Source organism: Plectropomus leopardus, chromosome 11, assembly GCF_008729295.1.
Source record: "Plectropomus leopardus isolate mb chromosome 11, YSFRI_Pleo_2.0, whole genome shotgun sequence".
Lineage (NCBI taxonomy): Eukaryota > Metazoa > Chordata > Actinopteri > Perciformes > Serranidae > Plectropomus > Plectropomus leopardus.
In genome coordinates this window covers 9,027,954-9,051,885 of record NC_056473.1, presented here as the reverse complement: position 1 = coordinate 9,051,885, position 23,932 = coordinate 9,027,954, and the positions used below count along the sequence as shown (strand labels likewise).

Here is a 23,932-nt window from a genome sequence, read left to right as displayed (position 1 = left end):
GGTCCCTGATGCAGTGAAAATGGCAGCTAGGCAACAAGGATGATGGAAGTCCTTGGTTGCTCCCCCTGAAGACGACACTATGTACCACCACCACTGTCCTCCAGCTACATTTACTGTGGGTGGAGATACTTTGTCATTGACCATAACGACGGAGAGTCAAATATGCGCAGTATGTTCTCTGCTACTGAGTTTCCATCTGTATTCTTGTCCGTCTCACCACACTGAATGTCGAATAAGCCACAGTGTACTATCCTCTGCACTCAGGGAGCTGAAGTGCACCAGACTGCCCTGTATCAAAGCACAGGACGTGATAATCACCCTCATTAAAATAATTCAGCTTCTTTCCAACAGGCTGATCTGCGGCTTCAGACAGGTTTCCCTCCAGCTGTAGATATTCCTGCTTTTCAGTGGATTGTGAGCGACATTAGCTGTTATCGCTCTGTGAACTGACCATGTCTCTCTGTTTGATCAACATTCCTGGAAAGTAGCCACGGGTCCAGGCATGAGTTGATGGGTAATGGTTTCCAGCTTTGTCATTTGGACTGTGAGAGTTTCTGGATTTCATTCTAGTCGTATTATTGAAAACAAGAGAACAAAACAAGAGTTGGCTAGTCTGGCAGTGAGGAGCAGAGATGAAAACCACAACTGAATGGATGTTATTACTCATGTGCAGTGGTAGAAACTCAAGTAGGGTTTCATGATAATATTGATCGGTGTTGGCTGATATAAAATGAAATATAAGAATCAGCCAACATGTTGATTTCTGCCAATATCACAAACTTTTTACTTTTTTGACAGAGTGAACATATACAAAACATCAACCCTAAGTTTAAGTTGTTTTTTTTTTTAAATTAATGAATGTTACATAAACTGAAAAGCATTGTCTCTATCTGCTGTTGGGCTGTCTTGATAAGAGTATACATAATATATTAATTCTGCAACAAAGGAGACTCTTAAAAAATGTGGTTGCTAACAAGTGGCTAACATAATTACAGCCTTGTTGTGATGGTGACGATAAGTCATGCAACCACGATTTAGTTTTTTTACAGCCCAACTTGAGCTTTTTACTTCTAGTGTTTGCGTATACGCTTCAAGAATCCTTAAAGTAGTGTTCATCTGTGGAGAATATCTTGCTGAACAAAATGTATAAGTGTCATAAACTTTTGTTCGACACAGAGCTTAATTTCTGCAAAAATCCTAAATCCAATGGAAAAATCCCATTGGCTTTCTGACAGGGGAACCAGCATGGCACTAACTTCTGTGTGCCTTCAAGAAAACATCGTCCCTGAGACACTCTAATTGGCTAAAATGTATTACTATCCAGTTGAAACTCTTAAACTCCAAATTTTGATTGTGACCTCAAAAGTCCAGAATTGGTTACCATAATGTAGCATTTTTAGTATACATTGTTGTATCAGTATCAGGATCCACCACTTTCTCCACATGATAATTATTTTCCGCAAACAAAACTGCTCCTGGTATGTGCTGGTATGTTCCAGCTAATGATGAGAATGATGATTCATATTGCAGAAACATTAAAAACAGTGTCATCACATAGTTCATCCGGCTGACACTATACAGTTTACAAAACTCTGAGTAGACAGAGTTGCATATCACAGCTGAGCAGATGGTGTGAAGTCTGTTAAAAAATAAGAAGTATTTTGTGTAACTGTCGAAACTATTTGCTACCAGCAAAACTTTTATTTCCAAAATTGAGACATGTTAGATGCAATGTATACAATTAAAAAAACATCCTGTTTCTGCATTCTCTCCCTATATTATAATTCCCCGAAACACTTTTTTTTTAAAGCATAGTTTATACCCTCTGTCATGTTTGTGGTCAAAGCTGTCTTGCACAGTTTAAAGCTGACTTTGAATGCAGCAGGTCACACCGGTGATCGCTCCACCTGGATTATCAAGGCTGACTTTTCCATCCCATATGTTGCATAACGGGCCACTGTAATTCATCTTACACAAGAAGGTTCAGTGTGATTACTCAGCAGCACTGCAGCACAGTGAATGTCAATAAGCCGGCCTCAGTCGTCGGGACCCCCACCACCACTTCCATCAAAAAACCTCTCCCATCAACAGTGACCCTTCATTTTCATAATACCAGACGGACTAGTGGAGGTCGCGACTTTAAAAAGTTTTCTAGATGATTGTTTGATACACGGCTTCACTTTGCATCTGCATCAGCCGCAAGTTTCACACAGAGTGCAGCCCACATTCATTTTTCACATTAGTCAGCCGCTTTGGCTTGGCTGTCCTGCACATACGGTGGTGGTGTTGTGTGAATGCAAGCTCACACACACACTCACACACACACACACACATTACATCATCCAAAAGCTGTGAAGAGGCTGTGTGGCTCTGGGAAGAACTTAAAAATTCAAATATTATTATTCAACCAAGTGAGTCAGAGTGTTGAGTTGATTGTGCAGTCTGTGTGACTCTGGGTCAGAAACATTTTGCAGCCATACACTCGTATATATCTTGTGTAATAGATTGAGATTAGTTTCAGTATAGGGTCTGGCTAAGACTGAGCTCTCTTTCATTATTAAATGCTCATCACCACATCACCTCTGGGATTATTCTAGAGACAAGGTTGTTGAGTTATGTAACTCTGCAACTAACCATTATTTTATTATTCATCAAGCTGCTGATCATTTTCTGAATTGTTTGTTTAGTTTAGGTCTGTCTGATATGAGGAATATATGCGAAGCATGATAAAGTTGTTGAATGTTGCCTTGACTATATCACTTGTGATAAATAACCAGATATTAAAGGGGAATTCTATTATTTTCCGACGTCAGCCTTATTTTCCCATGTTTTTGTTTCTAAATGATTTGTGGAAACATCTATTTTTTTAATTGTTCTGGTATCCACTCAGGGCAGGTGTGCCCTGACAATTTACGTCCATTAAAAGTTCTTGTTTTTGTTTTCTCCAACTCTCACTTGCATTACCACCATTTCACAAGTCACCTCTTGTGAGATTTCAGAATGACACTTCTCCTTAGTGAAACTTGGATCTGAAATAAATAATTGGAAATAATCTAAAGGTACAGGAAATGTCTCTCTAGGATCCTTTCTGTAATGTTTTCAGACACTTCTAATAACTGTCAGTGGCAAAAACAAGCACTTTTAATGGATGCAAATTAATGGAGCACACCTGCCCTGTGAGTGGTTACATTCTCTCAATACTGGGCCAGTTTTAAAAAAAGGTATTTCCCACAAGCCACATAGACATAAAAATATGTGAAAATAGGGTCCAGGTTGAATAATGCCAAAGTGTCCCCCCAAAGTATGCCCAGTACTGCCTCTCTGCTTCCCTCAGTTCACTGCGAAAATATAAACGAAAAAAATGAACACTAAACTGAAGACCCAAGGCCCCATTAAAAAAAGAGTGATAGTAACACTTTAAAGTGCAGTTATCAACTGATGCTCTCTTTCAACTAACTCAAAAGAAAAAAAATCCTCCCTGAGTGCAATATAGCAGTCTTTTGTGAAGTGTTTATTAAGCAAGTTGACATTGCAATGATTATATCGTGAAATTCTAGGTTAGTTCATGAAATATTAAAAAGTAATTAAAAACAGCCAAAAGTGTCATCAGCATATTTCTTTATTTGACTGTATAACAGTCTAAAAACTCAAGATTTTATTTACCATCATATATGATGAAGAAAAACACCAACTTCTTACATCTGAAAAGCTGGATATAGGTGTAGATTTTTGTGTCCCTCAACACTGAGAATGTGAATTTGTCCCATCCACAAACACAAGAGCGCAGAAAGAAAGTAGAGCTTTTATTTTGAGGGATCAAAGACATTTCCAGCATAAACTTATGCAGAAAATACACAAACTGATGCATAAACATTCACCAGAATGCAGCAAAATGAAGAAAAATGTTTTTGCAGAGGACTCCCAAACTCCCCACTCAGTATGTGTCTCCACAAATGTTAAAGCGAAACCTACGCTCTTAAAGCTGGAACCTTTGTTGTTTGTTTGTTTTGTTGTTGTTGTATGTTTAGCATTTCTCTTGAAAAACAACTCTCTCAGTTAATAATCGAAATAATTACCTTTTGATTGCCTGAATGTTTCATCTCTAGAGAATTATGTGTGATTGTGGTGGATGTGTCACTGTATCTCTGTGTATACCTATGTGCAGACACAGCATGTGGGCAGTCAGTAGCATCACCATATGTCTCTAACAGACATCGCACCTTCTCCTTTCCTGTGAATTAGGCATTTATAGATTGAATGCTCGCAGCACAGTTTGTCATGCTTCATGCACTAACAGAGCGATGGAAGTCACAGGCTTGGATCCTGTCACATTGTCACTCACAGGAAGTGATGCTGCTGCTTGTCAATGCGGTGAGCAGGGGGACCGAAATGGTGCTACTTGCTCTAAACACCCTCTCAGTGAGCTCACAGGTTTCCTGTGGTTTTCATCATTGTGTGTCGCCTGCTGCAGAGAGCAGAAAGCGTGCTCTGAAAAGAAAAACGTGCAACTGAGTCGTTTGACAGGCTCAGCGTGCTGGTGGAGGAATTTTCTCCGAATGTCCACACAGCTGGGGAAATCGGTCGCATGCGCTGAATAGAAATGATGCTCATTGTCCTCACGGCAACAGCTGTGGAGGGAAGATAGTGGCAGCAAGTGGTGCACGAGCTCCGTCACTTACACAAGCCCTTGAATTTACATATTGTCCCACATCATGTGTCACAATGAGGTCAAAGTCAGAAGGGCTTCTGCTCCATGGCCTATCAGCTCTGTTTGTATGAGTGTGTTCCACCTCATCACTCCTGGGGTGTATGACCAGGTAGTGTGTTTGTGCACAGTGTTTATGTGTCGTGCCTCTGACTGACCCTCCCCCCCTGCTGTGTGATGGTGAAGTGAGGGATTAGCGTGGATTTGATGGCCTCGGTGGGACTTAGTGTGGCGATCGGCTCTGAGTTTAGAACCTGCTGGGAGGAACTGATTACACTTTGACAACATAATGCACCTCTTGATGCTGACCGTCTCTGCTTTTTTAAGGTGGTGCATCACTTGAGGTGTATTTCTCTACATTGCTTTCACTTTTGTATAACTGATGATGAACCAGGGAGAGACTTATTTCAGTAACTAAACATTTTGTCAGAAAGCAAAGAAACAAATGAGGAGGCAGATGGCTGCCATTTTTATATTCTCTGGGATTGTCATTTTTCATTTTGGCAGGAGATTACTCAAGAGATAATGATGGATTAGAAGATGATTGCTCTTTTGTTATATTATACCCTTAGCAACATCACAGACACGTTCATGGCACAGTGTAAATATTTCCTTAAAATACATTTTGGCTGCTAGCTAAAGCCATCACACATAAATGCTTGTGGAAAATGCTCCAACAAGTATGACTGGATTTAAATAAACAGAAGTTGACTTTTATTCCAAGACTGTGATGTGATTTGAATGTAAAATACTGGGGGAAAATGACTATATACCAGTATGAATATATAGCTCTAAATGCTTCCTTTTTAACGACAGATCTACATTCTGTGAAAAAGCATGAAAAGTTATCATCTTCATTCCCAGGGCTTATTCCTACTAACTGTTCCTAAAGTCTGCACTGAACAAAAAGGGTGTTTAATTATTTGAAACCTGGATCAACATTCTTGTGCTGCTTTCAGACGCCTTTCACAAGTATTTAAACCACTGAACCGTGAGCAAATTGGTGCAATTTCTTTCAAAAACATGGGAAAAAAAGGAAATGATGAACTTGGTTAGAAATGCTCCACAAAGTAGTAGATTTAGAATTTTACAAAAAATCGTTAGGGTAAATGTTAGGGATAAAAAGTAAAAGCTAGGGAAAAACTATACTTATAGCTAATTGTCATAATTATTTTTTAATTATGACATTTTTTTATTAATTTCTATTTAATTTTTTTTGTTTACATATGCCAGACTTGCATAGCAAAAGAGATGCCTGTTAATCCATGGATACATTTTTTTTTTAAGCATCAATAACGAGCTGCAACCTTCTGGTGTGAAAAGTGAAGCCAATGCAGAAGTGCCAAAACTACGCTTCCTGTAATGGCCACTAGAGGCTGGCTCCAAAACAGAGTAAATCCCCAGAGACCCTCGTATAGAAATGTCCAACTTTACAGCAGAAATAAACATGTTTACAGCCTGGTAAAAAGAATGGTTTGTTTGGTACCTGTTCATTACAACTGCACAAGGGGAAACACTGAACAGAGGAACGTCCGCAAACTTCACCCTCCGTTCCTCTTTTCAGTGTTTGCACTTTAATGTGGTTCCAGCACCTTCTTCAATGTTTTTATGGATGTGCACATTTTTAGCTCTTGTATGTAATTGTACAAGGAGTGAACTCTCTTATAACTCAATAATTTAAACTCCATGATTTGTACACACCATTTGTGAAATGACATTTTGGAAGATCAAAGGAGCCGCTAAAATTCACCATTTTATCCATTGTAAAGTTAGCGAAAGGCTAATATTTCTGGCTTTATGCGCCACTGAGCAGCTATTACAGGAGTGAATAAGCCTCCGCCTCTAACGCTGTAGTTCTCGTTATACATCCATAACTGTATGTTTTTTAAAGACCATTTTGCTGTAAGTATTGTGTATCCGATGTTGTCAACTCATTTAGCCTGAAAATATTTATAAAGATAAAATTGCAGAAAAGAAAACCTTTATGTCAGGTGTTGAAGATTAAAAATACTGAGGGACATAAAGTAAAAGAAAATTCAAAACTACATAGCCTCAGTGGAAAATATAATATTGGAACATTGCAAGAGTTGAACAAGAATTCATAAATTTTGTTAGGACTCAAGCACTCTGAAAAAATAAAAAAATAAAACCTAAAAAAAATCTCATTACTTTGGCTTTAGTTTACTATTTTATCTCTAATACAAGTGGCAAACAAGCCTTTATCACAACCCCAGTTTGTCAGGGGATTGAGGATTATATTCGTAATTTTAGATCATATTAGTTCAATTCCAACAATCCTTTTTAAAACATCTTCAAGTTGAGCGTTCTGCTGAAGGGTGCATGAAGGAAGACGGTGCCTGTGAAGGTGTGTAATGAAAACATGAAGGGTAGAGGGGAAAAAAAGTAATCTTGCTGCCTGCTCTGCGAGATTTATTAAGGTGGACTGACTGTGGTATCATAGCAACAGATACAGATTGCTTGAGCAAATATTTCCTTAATTCTGTATTTGTTTTTAAAGGCTCTCATGTATGGAGACAGATGGTCCGAGGAAGACACGCTACCCGCCGTCCTAAATGGGTGTTTTTTAGAGGTTTTAAAAGTGTTTGCCGTGCTTTTGGCTGCACACAAGCAGTGAGCGTAAGCCAACACAGACGGCTGTTGGCCACAGTGAGGGACTTTGTCAGTTCTCAGTAAATACTCACAATATGCTGTTTGTGTACTCTGGCCTGTCTGCCTGTGAGTGCCCTCTATCTACTCTCTGACGATAGGTTTTCTGTGTCAATATTGGCCGAGCGCATATTAGGCAGCACTAACATATTTCTCTTTCTCTCTCTGTGTTGCAGTGGTGCATTCTCTGAGGTGGTGATGGCTCGGGAGAAGGCCACAGGAAAGATGGTCGCAATCAAGTGCATCCCGAAAAAAGCGCTGAAGGGGAAGGAGTCAAGCATTGAGAATGAAATTGCTGTGCTGAGGAAGTAGGTACTGCATGAGTGAGCCGTGGGGGAGTTTGTAGAAGAAAAACACCACTTTAGCGAGGGTCACCACCTCGCGGCGTCCTCCGGGAAGCTCGTGTGTGTGTCTCTCTGAGTAATGACTCAGAGTGGGGATGCTGGTGCCACTCAGTTTATTTAACAGCCATTGTCAGGCTTAATGAAGTTTTTCAGTGCTGGAAAGATGGCCATTTAATAAAACAGACCTGTCGATGCAGTAGAAAGACGCAAATATTTTTGAAAAATAAGCCTGATGACCAGAGATATCAGAGAAAAAGGGCTGTGGCATTTTCTTTTGCTCAAGAAGTAGAAAACCTGCAACTACCAGAATGCACTGCGCCACCCCGGACCAATAAACACTCTCGCATGTTGGTGACATGATGTGAACTCGTATGTGTGAAACAATGCAATTGCCAGAAGTAAATGGAGCTAATGTCAGGCTATAAACGAACTATGGTTTCATGACTTAATGTCACCACCACAACAAGACTATAAAACCGTGTTTGGCGAGCCACTTCTTAGTAACCACCTTTTAAAAGCATAAAAGCTTTAAAACTTAAGGGTGGGGTATTTATGGACATTTTTGATATTGCAGAGCCATATGTGAATGTCTCTTCAGCTCGTGTTAACCACAGACCTTTTTTTTTCTGATATCTAACCAAAAATTTTAAGTTTAACACAGTCCATCTACATATACTACCCACATTATTTTGATACAAAGCTGGTTAAAAATCGGCAAAGTATCCCTTTAAGTGATTTCTTTGTTAATCCCCTCTATACACCATTTTGGGTGTTTGTGGTGTACACACACTTGCACGCCTTCATGATAGGATTGCACTCACACCAGGTGACACTCCATCCTCCTCCAGGGCCTGATGGGTAAATCCCCTGAGAAGCTCAGTTATCAGTCACTCTCGAAGTGAGCACGCCAGTTGTTGGGTGTAGTCGCCTGGTTACAGTTGACTTCCTCCTTTATTTTTCTTCTCTCTGTTTTTTATTCCTCAACCTTTAGTCGCCCTCTCTTCATACTCTTCACTCGCCTCCGGTAGTCTAACGGCCCTCAAACTGCAACCTCATTTTCCTTCTGGACTTCGCTCTGAAAGGAAGTTGTGAAGGTTGTTTAGTCCTTTGAGACTCTCCCCGCTGCCGCCTCCTCCTCCACCCCCATCTCTTCCTTTTCAGCCACCTGCCCTTGTGAACACACTCTGTCATCTGCATATCTCCTTGCAGAAGATTTATTCCTCCTCTGGTTGCCTGAGCTCAGAAACCTAGCATCTTGATCTGTCTGGTATGCTTTTCTTCAGGTGCTCCAGCTGACTGGGGTTTCCCCCTCATGACTCATTGATTAGTGTCCCTCCCTCACACACAAAAGGTTTCTCCCTTGTGTGGAGGATACACTTTTATTTTTGACAAGCATGAACAAACATGTGCACGCACACACACACACACACACATACACACACACACACACACACACACACACAGTGTAATTACAAAGTGCTGCAGTAGAAACAAAAAAAGGTCCATTTTCAGCTGGCAGGGCTTCATTTCAACAAAGGAAAAGGCTAATTGCACCTCATTAGTGGCCTGTGCTGAAATGAACAGAGCCTGACAAGCAAAGTGAATTTTCTCTCTATCTGTCTCTGCAGGATAAAGCATGAGAACATTGTGGCTCTGGAGGACATCTACGAGAGCTCAAACCACCTGTACCTCATAATGCAGCTGTGAGTACATGAGCCCACCACACCGTTTGTTGAGGTCAGCTCTTTGTCTCCCATTCGGCTCGTCATTTGGATAATGTGTTGTGGTTTTTTGCTTGAATAAGCGTCTGTAATGTCCTTGCGGCATTTTTGCCCTCAGCTGAATGTCTAAGCGAGACACAGTAATGCTTTAAAGACAAACGGGATGTGAGAGGCATGTTTATCCGAGGGTTAGATAAGAAGATTGATGCCACTCTCATATCTGTGTGGCGGGGGTCATGTGGCGGACTAGTCCCAGTTTGTTCCTCTTAGGTATTATTGTTATTAGATGAGAGTCACAGAGCTAAGCATCTGTTTTTTTTTTTTTTTTAAAAAAAATGGTGATCTTAGAAAAACCCAGAAGGTCATTTAAAATCACCTTTTGCTGTTCTGGAGGTGTTTCCAGGATTATTACAGGCTCTTCTGAATGTAATGATATTCCATCTGCTGCCTTATATATTTCCTCTCATTGACTCACCATCAGCTCGTGGTAATACGTAACAGCATACGTTGCACGCAGAGCGAAAGTGGGTGGGGGTTGGGTTTATTTCTTAAACAGGAAAGGAAAACAGGAAAAATATCATGAACAACTTGGCAAGAAATGTCCCTCAAATTGCAAAAAAATAGTGAAAGGTGGCAAGGTAATGATCTAAAAATTAGCTGGGGCACATTATTAGAAATTATATTTAAAAAAGTCCAGAAAGAATTATTAGTATTACATTATATTATTGTAGTTGCTCATCCCTGTTTCCCATGATTTTGAAAAAAATCCTAACAATTTTCTTAGGTTATAAATGATTAAGGCTGTATGATATGCAAAACAAGTCACATTGCAATTATCTTGATGGATATTGCGAAGTTTTTGCATTTCATTTTCTCTGAAAAAAGAGAAGATGATGAGATATGATGATGATGTGAATTTTTGCTATATGACACTGCCCATATTGCTATTTTGATAGTAGGATTAATTGTGCAGCACTATTCTGTATCATGAAATCCCACCAGCTGAATAGGGTAAGAATCTAACTGGTGTTTTACGTGCATCATCGCCACCAAACCACAAATGTATTTTCTTGCGTCAAATGATTAACTGCAGTGCATTGTGGGTGATACAAACTTCTGGAGTGACCATTGTTGTTGTTATCTCACTACCTTAGCAAACCGATGGTCAATCTGAGCAAGTTTGCTGTAGTTTTTCAGACAAATGGAACAACACTTATGATGACAGTGGGAATTCTGCATAAGAGAAATCAACAAGGGCATGTTAAACGACTATTACAATGCAGACATTGCTTCCTATGCTTGCACATTTTTATGACACAAGGAATACATGAACACATTATTTTTTTGTTGAAATATAAACTAATAGAAAGTTACATTAATATCCTCGAGAATTATTTTCAAATTCAGAAAGCACACATGATTTCAAGCTACCACGCTGTCATCACTTGACTAGCAGAGACTCGAGAAAGTCACTGCATCTCGACAGGACACTATCTGACACCTGACGCTCAGTAAAACCGCAACTTGTTATTTTTACACTTCAGGCTCGGCTGGCAGTTTCCCTCGCCCCTAAGCTAAAATAACTGTCTCCTGGCCACAGCTTTATATCACTGCACAGACGAGAGCAACAAAGACAATAAGCATATTTTCTATGAACCCTTAAAGTTTTAGCTTTTATTAAGAGCTGTTGAGTCCACTTAATGGTCATTTTGAGACTATAGTTCAAAGTGTTGAACTTTGTGGCAAATGTCTCGTTGCTAAATGTTTTTCAGCTTTTGCGAAGGTCTATGTGTGAAAACCTCAGAGTTGTTATCCTGTGTGTCCCCCCCAACATCATTTCACAGTGTTTGTGACTAATGCACCTGCAATTAAGTCACAATTATCTGCCCTCACTGTACCTCTGTAAGATGGGTACTGTTGCCTTGAAGTCTCAATTATAAAAAGAAGTCAGTCTTCCTTGAAAGTGGGAGCACACTGTAACCAATGCTCAACTTATTATGAGTCTTTTTGCCTTTTGCTGGTGCATCAGCTGCACTTCAGAGTTACATAATGTGACAAAGGGACAAGTCTCTAAGTCAAGATGACGTGATGAATCCTAGAAAAAAGTATTTGGAACAATGAAGTTTCTTAGCAGTACTGACTGATCTAACTACAGCTGCAAAATGATGATCACGTTTAATCCTCTATCAGGTGTTGCACTGAGCCAGCGGACATCAAACTTTTTTCTATCACGCCCCTGTTCAGAAGCTGAAAAAACTTCTTGGCCCACATCCCACTATTTTTATCAACCATTAACAATAACTGCAGAAGAAACTAATAAAAAGGATCCATGTTGAATTTGAGTGAAATAAAGTTCAGTGTTACAGCATCAGTTTAAGAAACACTGCACTAAACTAAATAAGATATTTCTTTTTTTGGTACTGTACATGCACCAGTTTCATTTTTGTGTCCCACTAATAATTTAACCCTTTATTTGTGTAAAATTTTGCAAAACAAATGTACAAAGTGCTTCAGTCAAAAAATAAGAAAGAATAAGTAAATACATACAATAAATAACAATAAGTAGCTAAATAAATTTGGAGAATTTGCAAATGTTTTGATCAATTAACTTTGATCAAATAAATTAGAACAGACAAATCATGAAAGACCACTTACTGCAGAAATGCAGGTGTGTAAAAATGAATATTTATGCCTCTGTGTCGGTGATAACTCAAGAATGCCTAGGGATTTTTTTCTTTTTTGGCACAAACGTCCATTTTGACTCAAGGATAAATTGAATGGATTTTGGTGGTCAGAAGTCAAGGTCACTGTGATAATACATCCGTCTCATTCTCATTAATGTGATAGCTCAAGAACACCTTGAGAGAATTTCTTTAAATTAAGACTCAGCAATGAACTGATTAGAATTTGGTTGCCAAAAGTAAAACTGATACAGTAATAAAGGCAAGTGAGGTATGGTTTGCTTAAAAGCCCATGTAGGTTAACCTGGCAACTACAAATGCTAAATACCAGTCAGCCAATCAATCATTTGTATTCCCAGTGTTTCGATATAAAATATTTAGTGATTTCTTGATGAATACCATAAAATATACCAGTCTTATGTGCATACAGGGTGTCTGGAGGCGAGCTGTTTGACCGCATCGTGGAAAAAGGTTTCTACACAGAGATGGACGCCAGTCGGCTCATTCGACAGGTTTTGGATGCAGTCAACTATCTGCACTCTATGGGCATCGTGCACAGAGACCTCAAGGTACAGCAGTATTTAATATTCATGAAACATTCCTCACAAAATTTACAGCTCTGTTGTTTGTTTGCCACTCATCTCGTCAGTGGCACTGTAAGGGGAAATCCCCGCTTTTTAACCTGTGTGCATGATATTACATGAACGCTTCATGAGGATCACCCGCAGAGGTCAAAGGTTGGGGATTTTCCTTCTCGGTAAAACTGATGAAGCCTCTTGGATGAGCCACAAAAACTCCCCCCTAACTCTTGACTGACAAATCCAGGGGATTTAGTCTCATATTTTGTCTGATATCTTCCTGCCTGGATGACAGAAATTAATCCACACAGACAGTCCATGAGGTCATCTGAACACAGACAGTTATTTTTAAACTGTTTTCCTCTTCTTTCCAGCCAGAGAACCTGCTGTACTTCAGTCCCCACGATGAATCAAAGATCATGATCAGTGACTTTGGCTTGTCAAAGATGGAGGGGACAGGTGACGTGATGGCCACTGCCTGTGGGACTCCAGGATACGTGGGTGAGGACGTCCTCTTAGCTCTGGAAACTTCCTCTGAGATAATTAGATCCACTAGTTGGCTAAACATGATCTAATCTAATCTGCCAGGAGCTGCAGGTCAACCTTAGCCATCTGCTTCAGGCAAACACACAAAACATTTACGTTCTTCTCCTGCTCTGTGTCACACTGAAAACTGTCTGCATTGTTCCATTCGATGAATACTGTATTTTCTGTCCAAATTAAAAATAAGAATTTCATTGTTCCAGCCCCTGAGGTTTTAGCTCAGAAGCCGTACAGTAAAGCTGTGGACTGCTGGTCTATTGGGGTCATCGCTTATATCCTGTAAGTGCACACCTTTAAATATGCAAGATCAATTACTGAAGCCTATATAGTGTATGTGTGTGTTTGTGTTGACTTGATTTTGAATTTTTTTTTTCATTATTAAACAGGAAACCTGAAAACCACCAAGGAAAACCGCACTGCGATTTAAAATCTTTTAATCAAAGTTCCCTTACCAAGAAAGTTAGAGCTACAAACATCATGAAACAGATAACAAGATTAGAGCTGAAAAATTGACTAGAGTCTATAGCCGTGCTAGATCTATAAGGCTGTACTTAAGCAGTGTCATTGCTAATGTGCTGATGTTATTAAGTAACTAAAACCTCCACTTCTGGCTTGAGTGACTCCTCCCTGGAGTATTTAAAAACGTCTCTTAAATGGACAGGGCAGGGAGGGGGGCTAAGACACACCCAGTAACCCAACCATGCCACCTCTCAATCCACAGCACCTCCCTGCCGCCCACACACACACACACACAAAATAGTCTGTTGGTGAGAGGGCGGTGATGGGGGCTCAGTCGGTGATGAAAGCAGGCTCTTATTGCCAGGATCAGCCAATAGCACAATTCAATTACATAGTCAGGGTTCAACCTTTAGAGGGCACAATATGTAGAATTTTAATACTTTGTACTTAAATGACAGGGTAAGGACCTGAATCAAAAAACAATACATATTATATATATAATATATATATATATATATATATATATATATATATATACAGGCACAATATATATACACATTGCTTTTCAACTGAAAAAAAGCAGTTTAGTGGTTTAGTTACTCTTTAAGCAGGTACCATGTTCATTATTATATGCCATATTACAAATCCACACTACTACTACTATATATTGATTTTAAGCAGGTTTTAGTAATTAGTGCATTCACGGTACTATTACATTTTCGGGAAAAAAAGATTTTTGTGAGGTTTTTTTGGCAGTTTGATCGACAGCTGACTTCACACGTATTGCATTATTTCCTGTTAATTGTAAATAGTTAAGTAGGCTATATATCTGCCAGGCGTCCAGTGATGATTAGCCTCTGGGGGCACACATTTATTTTTTCTATGTGGTGAAGGCATGATCTGCCCTTCTCTGCCAGTAATTAGGATTCTTCATCTAGGGACCGTGAATACCTGTGCCAAATTTCATGGCAAATGTTATTTTGCTAAAAACCAAAAATGTGAATCTGAATGGTGCTAGTTGTAAAGTCAGACAGTCATTAAATTAATTTGGATTCATCCTCTGGGGACCATAAATGTCTTTAAAACATGTCATGGGAAGCATCATGATGGCTGTTAAGATATTTCAGTCTGGACCGGTCACCCACAGAGTTACACCGTAGTGTGACTGAAATGCTAAAATATATAAAACCATCAATAAGGATCATGAAAAGATCTCATATGAAAAACAACACAATGTTTCACATTAAAGACAACCTAAATCAGTCTAAAACCATCAAACCTGAAATAAATCCTGAATCAAACACCATTTAATGTGGAACAACTCTTTGTAGTCAGAGTGATTCCCGAAGCCACAGTTCAGCTTTCAGCTTTCAGTTAAAAGAAGCTGCAAAATAAGTAATTGCTGTTGCCTGTTAGCAAAGAGAAAATCCCCCGTTTTGTTATCCATTTGTTTGGTGTGAGGAATTTTGAGGTAATTAACTGGAAGCCCTCTCAAATGAGTTTTCTGCTTGGTGGTTGTTATGGAATGATTCAGACTGTTTCATAATTAAGATTACAGTTTAAATATAAAGCATGACTTTGTTATAGAATTGCATGTCATTTATTTCCCCCATATCATACAAAAATGTGACTGTTTATGTCCCATTTTTCCCTTTTAGCATTCATGTCGTCTCTGAAATCCCTCTGAACCGTCTCTTGTTGCATGCTATATGAAAAATCTAACTGCCAGTAAATGAGATTAGGCTGCAGCAAATCCTTTTTAGATTTGGGTTAAAGTTTCTAACATCAGCTGGATGACGGCACTCGCACAGACTGTTGTGTAATCCTCCATCTTCATCTTCCCAGGCTGTGCGGTTACCCTCCTTTCTATGATGAGAATGATTCGAAGCTCTTTGAGCAGATTCTCAAAGCAGACTATGAGTTTGACGCACCGTACTGGGACGACATATCAGACTCCGGTGAGCAGTTATTTGTGTGTCCATATCTCTGTAAGTGTGTGTATGTGTACATTGTGTTCTGAGACTATTATTCAAAACACAGTATTTTTAGGGGGCCCCATTGTTTTCTAACCGTTTTCAAAATGGGAACTGATGTGTGATGCTCCAAAAATAAGCAAAATCAGTAAAGAAATACATTTAATACATTCCTAAAAAATGCAGGTGGTTAAAGGTTCAGTATGTGACATTCAGAGCAGTAATATAGCTGCAAACCATGATTTGCTGTATAAACCTATAGTGGAATAATGGTGCCCTGACAATGAAGTCATGTTTGCCATGTGTGTTGTTATTAGAGCTTCTCTGTGGTTTGCTGTGTTTACCCGGCCCAGCCATGCTTGCATGTTAGTGCCTGTGTGTATCCTATTGGCTGGCAATTTTTTATGAACAAGCTCCATTTTATATGCCTTTTTATGCACTCTGGCATCTTATTTACCTTTTAAAAATGGTTTGTTTTCTTTTTACTTTCCAATTAACTACAAATTGTGATGTTAAAAACATCAGTGGTTGTTTGTAATTAGTAGTACTTATAGAAACATGATACAACTGCTATTATCAAAAATGTATTGACTAGTGTTGCAAAAATGGTTAAAGTTGAGATTTTGATTAATGATATATTATTTTTGAGACAGATGACAGATTATCAGATCTGTGGCCTTTTTTATTATTAGGCCTATTCCTAAAATATGTAAAACGCTCAGGGCTGAGGCATCAGATGGCCAAGCCTGGAAACATGCCTGCGTGCAGCCCTTGTATTGATATTACCTTAGTATTTTCTTAGGTTTAAATAGATCCTTGTCTGAGAAAATGTATCGAGGAGTCCTGGCAGGCTGCAAGTTATAGTGCATGCCACATAACTGCAATGTCCTGGGGTCAATTCAAGCCTGGAGACCTTTGTTGCGAATCATACCCCTCACTCTCTGACCTCCTGTTTACAGTCTGCCTCTTCACTGTCATCTCTCAAATAAAGGCAAAAAATGCCCCCAAAAAAATCTAAAAAAAAAAAGAAAGAAATTCTTCATCTTATGAATGTTTCACAGCTGTTGTTTCCAGGGTCCTCTTTAAAAACAAGCCTAATGGAACATTGGTATTTAATATGCGTGCTACCTCAGCTGCCTCGTTGTTTTCTCTATAATTACAACTTAATTACACAGTTCCATCCAGAACTCTTCACTGTTGAAGAATATGCATGTTCTCATCTGGACATGTTCTTGACCTTGTTCATGCTCTCCGCAGCCAAAGACTTCATCAGCTGCCTAATGGAGAAGGACCCAGAGAAGAGATTCGAATGCGACCAGGCTCTTCAGCACCCTTGGTGAGAAACTTACCGCTGTCACACTGCACCACAAACAGACAATCACAGGGAGCCACACACATCTTGCTGTGATCAAACAGCAGTATGATGCAGATTGCCAGGCTTACGCATTTTCATGGAGAGCATGTCCTCCCACTGTCATCTGTCGCCATGGCTCCGAGCCGCGAACCCACCTCTGCTTGGCACCGCCAGTCCTCAGAGAGAAATCTGCTGAATAAATGGCTGCCAATTAGTGGCTGGCGTCCTGAAGGATCCTTGAAGAATGTGGAAGCTTTAATGAACAATTAGGATGTCTTCCCAGGCCTAAGCCAGTGCTAACGAGAGCGAGCCGGCGTGGGCTGCTGTCTCCGGCTGAGGTGGCCAATATGAATCGGCCTGTTAGCCATTAATGGGCCTTTTGGGTCCCGGGCAGGTGGTCCCGCAGATACAAATATGTGGTTTGTGACAGCGCTAACAGGTGTCATGACAGAGAGAAATGGCTTTCATTGACAAGGTTTCATACAGATATATTATGATGAATGTGACAGAAAGTGATGCATGTGTGTGAGCTCCTGCAGAAACATCGCCTCATCAGTCAAAGATGTTTTGCAGAATAAAAATAAATCATCCAAGCGCACAGGAAAACAGCATGAGGACGACTCCCAGATGTATTACAGATACTAATATAAACCATTCAGGGTAGAGCAGTGTGTGTGAATTGTAAAGATGTATAATCATAAGTAGATAATGGATTCCAAGATGGTGCCTATTTGTTTCAGTCTGGGATGTATTACGATACCTGGATACAGCATTGAAGGGGGGACTCTGTTCTTTTCTGTGAAAGTTGCTCAGTGGTGAATGAAGCCAAAAATGCTCAATTTCCATATTATAAAAGGAACCCGGATCCTCTGCATTTTGGGGCCCATAGAGCAAGAGCACTAGAGACTCCAAGCACGGCTGAGTGCAGCAGAGCGGCCTACATCCACTGGCGAAGTGGCTTTCAGTTCAGCACTCAGCTAACTTGAACTGGGATAAAGTTATTTAATTTTGCAGCTCTTCCAAACTTTACATTGGTTGTCATATCAAATTAATGAAATCTTGATATAAAAATGAGTCCTTGGGGGGGGGGGGGGAGGGGGGCGGGGGGACTCAAAAAAATGTATCCTATGATTCTCAGATGTCTCTTCCCCAATGTGAGTCCCCAATCTATCCCAGACATTCCAGTACTGCTGTTTGGCCACTATGAAAATTGTCTTTAGTGTCCAGTGGGCTTCCTGATGGTTTTCAATGGAATTGCTTGCTGCCAAAAAGAGACTCAGGTACAGCACTGAGGGCGTGGCCTGGTTCATTCACAGAGAGTTGCTCAGTGGCGCATAAAGTCAAAATGATTTAACTGCTGCATATAAAATTAGTGGATGAATTGCACTGCTTCCAGTTTAGTGCTCCATATGCTTGAATAGGGATAAAATGATTCAATCTGGCAGCTGTTCTAGGCTTTCAAAATGTTATAGGAATGAATTGAGTCATTTTGCAGGGGATGTCTCTTTCACCATGTAAGTCAATGGGGAAAAAGCCTTTTTGGCCTGCAGGTCATCACATGATGGTGTAATTATACTGTGCGGCCACTATGAAACTGGCTACAAAGCCTGGCTTCTTTGAGGTTTGCAAAAAAGTTTCTAGCCTGGTCTCATTTTTGAGTTAAATGTAGTCTGATATCATTTGAAAGCTGTTGTTTGCATTTGCCCTTAATTGATTAAGCAACAATCTATTTATCAAGTTTGCAATATTTAGCACAATGTCGCGAATGACCACCAGGGAAAATTGCAAGCAAGGCTGAACGGTGCATTTTTTATTGATATGATCTGAGAGAACTTGACTTTAATTTTCAGGATTGCGGGAGACACAGCTCTTTGCAAGAACATCCACGAATCGGTCAGCCGACAGATACGGAAAAACTTTGCCAAAAGCAAATGGAGGGTGAGCACAAGACAAATAAAAACACAATATTATCCATCTTTTTCAATAGCAAAAACATACAGTGGCGTGCCTGTCGTTGGTATTAAATTTCTCTGTTTATACTCTCTCTTCACAGCAAGCCTTCAATGCGACGGCTGTGATCCGCCACATGAGGCGCCTACAGCTGGGCACCAGCTTTGGCAGCAACATTCACAACAGCAACTCCGTGTCCAACCCTCAGAGCCGCGCGCCGGCCAAGAGCCAGTCTGTGGACTGCGCCCCACTCTCCCTGACGGACTGTGAGTGACACTTCAGATGTCTCTGCAGACACAAACATGTCCAACTTTAAGTGCCGCACTCAGCCGAGCTCTGTTGCCCTTTTTTATTGAGGCGATTGGAAATGATTTAGTTAAAAATAAAGCCTCAAGACCTTTTTAAACAAGCCAAAGTGATTTGACATGAGCCATGGGGTCACAGCATTTCTGGCGCCATTTAATTTATCAAATTTAATCTGTTACAATAACACATCTTTATCAGTTTCTTTAGCAGCCAGCAAACGTTTGTTGGTTGCAGTTTTTGAAATAGGCTGATGAAGATTTTCTGCTGTTCTTTGTTTAATAATTCTACATTAAATAACTGGATTTTGGACTCTTGGTTTAGAAGTCACACTCAGATTTGAGAAAATGTTAAATCAATAAGTAGACTTTACTATTTGCAGACTTAATGTGCCCATCAGCTTTTGTATATTGCTCAAGTATATTGGGTTTTATATATTTTAATGGTGAAAGTCGGTACCATATGCTGTGAATGAACAGGGGTGTTTGAGTAATTTATCTTAACTCCACTAACTTCATGGTTTTTGTCAGCAAATAGTTTGCTCAGTTGTCATTAAAATAGCTCAGTATTATTCTATTTCCAAGGTCAAGAATGAAACTAAGAAAATTAAAGAAAAAGTGTGGTGCTTTGCTCTATTTTTCTCATAGTCAATAAATCAATGAAAAGGCCATTCATTATTATGGTTCACAAGATTACATTTCTGTCAATGCGTTTTGCCTCTTTTGCCCTCTTTAATCAATCAAACGTGATTGGTAATGAATTTTAATACTACTTGGACTACAAATGAACACCAGAGTGCTTCCAATAGCATAACCTTTGCCTGAAGATATCTGTATATATAGTTTATAGAAAAAGTAAGTGAAATAGTTATGTAACTCATTTTTAGAAAGTGAGCATAGAGAGAGAAGTTCAAACCCTGGCTCCTTTCTCACCTATGCACAGCTGGCCAATGACAGCATGAAGTGGGTGCAAATGTAATTAAATGTCTGCAGAGTGAGCGGGTCTCTGAAGCTATTTGACCATAACGAGCACTTTTAAAGCCGTATATGGGTGCCTTTAACTCGATACCATATGATATGATACGATACGATGTACTTTATTGTCCCCATAGGGAAATTTGTCTTGAATTTTTATTATGCACCTATAAATACATTCAAAGTCACAATAAAAAAAAAAAAACACATATGAAAGGACCAGCACTAGATGTACCAAATCAAGCAAATAGTCCAAATTGCACATACAAACTATTGCACATACATTGCACTGAACTCATATTGCACACACCCCGCTGTACATAACATTATTGCACAATCCCTCCAGTCTTAAGCAGCATTGTTTAAAAGTTTGATGGAGGTAGGAACAAATCAGTTTTTAAAATGGTTGAGTTTGCAGTGGGGAAATTTGTATCATCTGGCAGAGGGCAAGAGTTAGACTGCAAGAACAGACTGCTCAGACATCGACTGGAGGGGCTGGTATTCACTTCTTCCCATCACCTTCATGGCGGTGTGTATGTAGATGAGCAAGCTTAGTTTTTAGATGTACAGTGACAACACATATCTGACTATGCTCTCTAGTATGGCCTGATAAAATAAAAACACATTGATGGTTGTGGTCTTTTCAGGACAATTTGTTGACAATAATCAAAGCACAGAACATTTCCAAACCTACCTTTGAACTCTAATTTTTCCTGCTTGTCAAATAAAACAAAGTTAACAACATGAAACTCTTTGCTGAAACTATGTTTTCCACAGGTCCCCCGATAGCACCTTTGCCCTCTGCTGTTAAAGTGTACAATCATGACTCTGAAGATGCCTCCTCTCCTACACGAGAGGAACCGTCTGTGGTGGCCGAGCCATCACGGCCCCGACCCTCCACTGTTACGGTCATCCACACTGGGACTAAATGACGCCAGGTTCCGCGGGAGGTAAGCTGGGAGACCACCGAGCTTTGAGACGGGATTCAACCATCCCAGGCCTCAACGCCGTCGCCCAGTTTTCCCATCCCGCATCCTCCCATCTGTTTCTGCTAACCACGGGAGGAATTTGAGGAGCGTTGGCTTAGCTCCATTTACCATGGCTCAGCATGGCACCCTGGCTGCTTCCCTCCCCACCGTCTTATCAGACCTGGAAGTACAGCGGGGATGATGCTCAGCAGAAGTTGTTGTTGTGGAAGCCATGTTAATGCTGGATCATGATTGAGTGGCAGATAAACAAGCAGCTGGGAAGTGCCACACAAAGGGAACTCTTTATTGAAGCTGCTATCAGTTTGGATTGCGAGCGTGTTGAGAGATGGACACTCCGTTTTATGCCTTGTGTAAATATCCTGCCTGGAACTGCTGAGTGGAGTCGTGTTTTACAAGTGAAATTTAAGCTTCAAGCTGTGGTAAAAAAATTGTGACATCACCTGCACTCTGAACTTCTTGTAGTTTCTTTAACAGCTCTTGTTAATTTGCTGTAGTATTTGCTACAATGGCTCCCAACAGTGTGACAGTATGTGTTATCTCTTTGTTTTAAAGTGTGTCGACAGGAAATACGAGCTGGACGGCGGGCTTCAATCATGGCTGTGATAGGTGAGAGAGCCAGTGCTTTGCACTAAGTGTATTGGATTATTTATTTTCTTACAATATATTCTGACTTTTGTAAGGGATGTGTAAATGTGTTGTTAGACTGGACTGAAGAGCTGTCTATTAAGTGATAAAATAGGGTATCTAATAGTTGTTACTTTGTAATTGCTGTTCATTTTTTTGACGTGACTGTGAAGTTCTCCTTGACCACAGGAGGGCAACAATGTGTTGTTGCTGTGTGACCAGTTCTCAGGGAAATGCTCCATCATGAAGCCAACAAAACCCCTCTCACTGCTGATGAGGACTCTGATAGGGCAATAGCTGAAAGGTAAAACCTCCAAACTGTGCATATTATTGTAATGTGCCACTGGGAGAGTTTGACGGATGCTTTCTTTCTTTAAATCCATCATTACTGACGGTATGAGTGTAATGTAACTCACACTGAATGGATTGTTTTTCCCTTAAAGGTCCAGAGTGTTGGATTTAGGGGGATATACTGGCAAAAATGGAATATAGTATAACACGTATGTTTTCTTTAGTGTAAAATCATCTGAAAATAAGAATTGTCATGTTTTTGTTACCTTAGAATGAGCTGTTTATATCTACATAGTGAGCAGGTCCTCCTACATGGAGTCTGTCATCTTGCACCGCCATGTTTCTACAGAAGCCCAGGACAGACTAACCAAACACTGGCTCTAGATAGGGCTCCATTCCAACACAGTCTTATCCCAACTCGTCAAATCCTGATGCTTTGTCTGTGGACCTACTTGTCAAAATATGCAGTAATTTTGGATGTTCAAGCTTGTTACATGCATTGTGTCTCTTCAAAATACACTTCTGTTATAATCATATAGTCTTTTAACAATTAACTTAGAAGGTAGGTAAAAAAAAAAAACCTTGTTTACTTCCTTAGGTTTGGGAAACAAAAACATGTGGTTTGGTTTACAAAAAAAAAAAACGTAACCATAAACGTCATGTAACGTCATATGATATACCTCACTATTGCTGCATGCTACACATACTAACACAATACGTTATTAAAATTAAAATAGCGCCACTGACTTTTGGTTTCGCGCAGAAAACAAACCGAGGGCTCCCAGGTGAAAGTCCCGAGGTTGTTTGACCCATACACCTCCATTCCCACCCTCCCTATGTTGACTTTCTTACTATTCATATTAAGGTAGTTAATGGTGGTGTCACATGCCAGATGTGTATCATTCCGATGTGAAGGGTGCCTCTGTGCATCGGTGTCTGACACTGGGGGTCCACTAACAAAGTGGTGGTACTTGACACTCTGGGAGTGAGAACGGGCTGGCCATTCATGTTTTCACGGCAGCCACCATAAGCAGCCCCTCCACAAGCAATGGAAGAAATGAAAAAAAAACATCACGTGAAATTGCTTTATTTGGTGTTTTTACCAGTTTTAATCACCTAGTACGTTTGTTTTGGAGAAGAAGGGACCTCAATGGATAATTCGGCTACCGATAAAAACCTCCTGGATAGTGAACACTGAAGGAATCCTTACCGGGAGAAGTTTGCACTGATTGCAATCTGCAATCCTCATATGCCCCTAAATCCCTCTAAATCTTACACACTGTTTTTTATAAACCTTGAATTATATTTGGATTAAAAGAAAGTGTTTATCAGTGAAGTGTGCATTCATGTCTCCAGTAAAAATGTAAAATGTATCTCAATACCTATTGCAGAATCAGTGAAATCAGTAGTGTACAGTTTCAGCAGTGGTAATATCATGCTCTGCTTCTGCTCATGAAGTGGCTGGTCTGAGAACAGCTGACTCACTCTGTGTTTAATCACTGTGCTTTCATACCAGCCTGTTGAATTTAGCAGAAAGACTCTTTCTCACTCTATCTCCCGCTCGCTCTCCAAAGACTCTCACACAGAGAAGAGCACGGATCTGTCTTTGTATTTTCTCTGTGGTACCTCTATTTGATTTTGAACATGAATGGGGAATAAATGACACTCCACCAGAACATGCCCAGTATTGAGGGCTCTGCCATCTTGAATTATCTAGAAATGTTGTGGTGAATATTGAATATTTACTGTAAATACAAATCTAAACAACACAGTTAG

At 40.0% G+C, this 23,932-nt stretch overlaps 1 protein-coding gene across 1 annotated transcript in view; it reads left to right on the top strand.

The window, feature by feature from the left end:
- The window catches only part of camk1db (calcium/calmodulin-dependent protein kinase 1Db), a 32,470-nt gene extending 8,543 nt beyond the window's left edge, over positions 1-23,927 (top strand). The window contains exons 2-11 of the mRNA XM_042496170.1: positions 7,549-7,680; positions 9,345-9,419; positions 12,549-12,687; positions 13,071-13,197; positions 13,443-13,518; positions 15,544-15,656; positions 16,929-17,007; positions 18,876-18,963; positions 19,079-19,241; positions 21,030-23,927. Coding sequence (XP_042352104.1) covers positions 7,549-7,680; positions 9,345-9,419; positions 12,549-12,687; positions 13,071-13,197; positions 13,443-13,518; positions 15,544-15,656; positions 16,929-17,007; positions 18,876-18,963; positions 19,079-19,241; positions 21,030-21,184 — 1,147 coding nt within the window. The 3' untranslated portion in view covers positions 21,185-23,927. The remainder of the gene's footprint in view (positions 1-7,548; positions 7,681-9,344; positions 9,420-12,548; positions 12,688-13,070; positions 13,198-13,442; positions 13,519-15,543; positions 15,657-16,928; positions 17,008-18,875; positions 18,964-19,078; positions 19,242-21,029) is intronic.
- Positions 23,928-23,932: the final 5 nt, after the last annotated feature.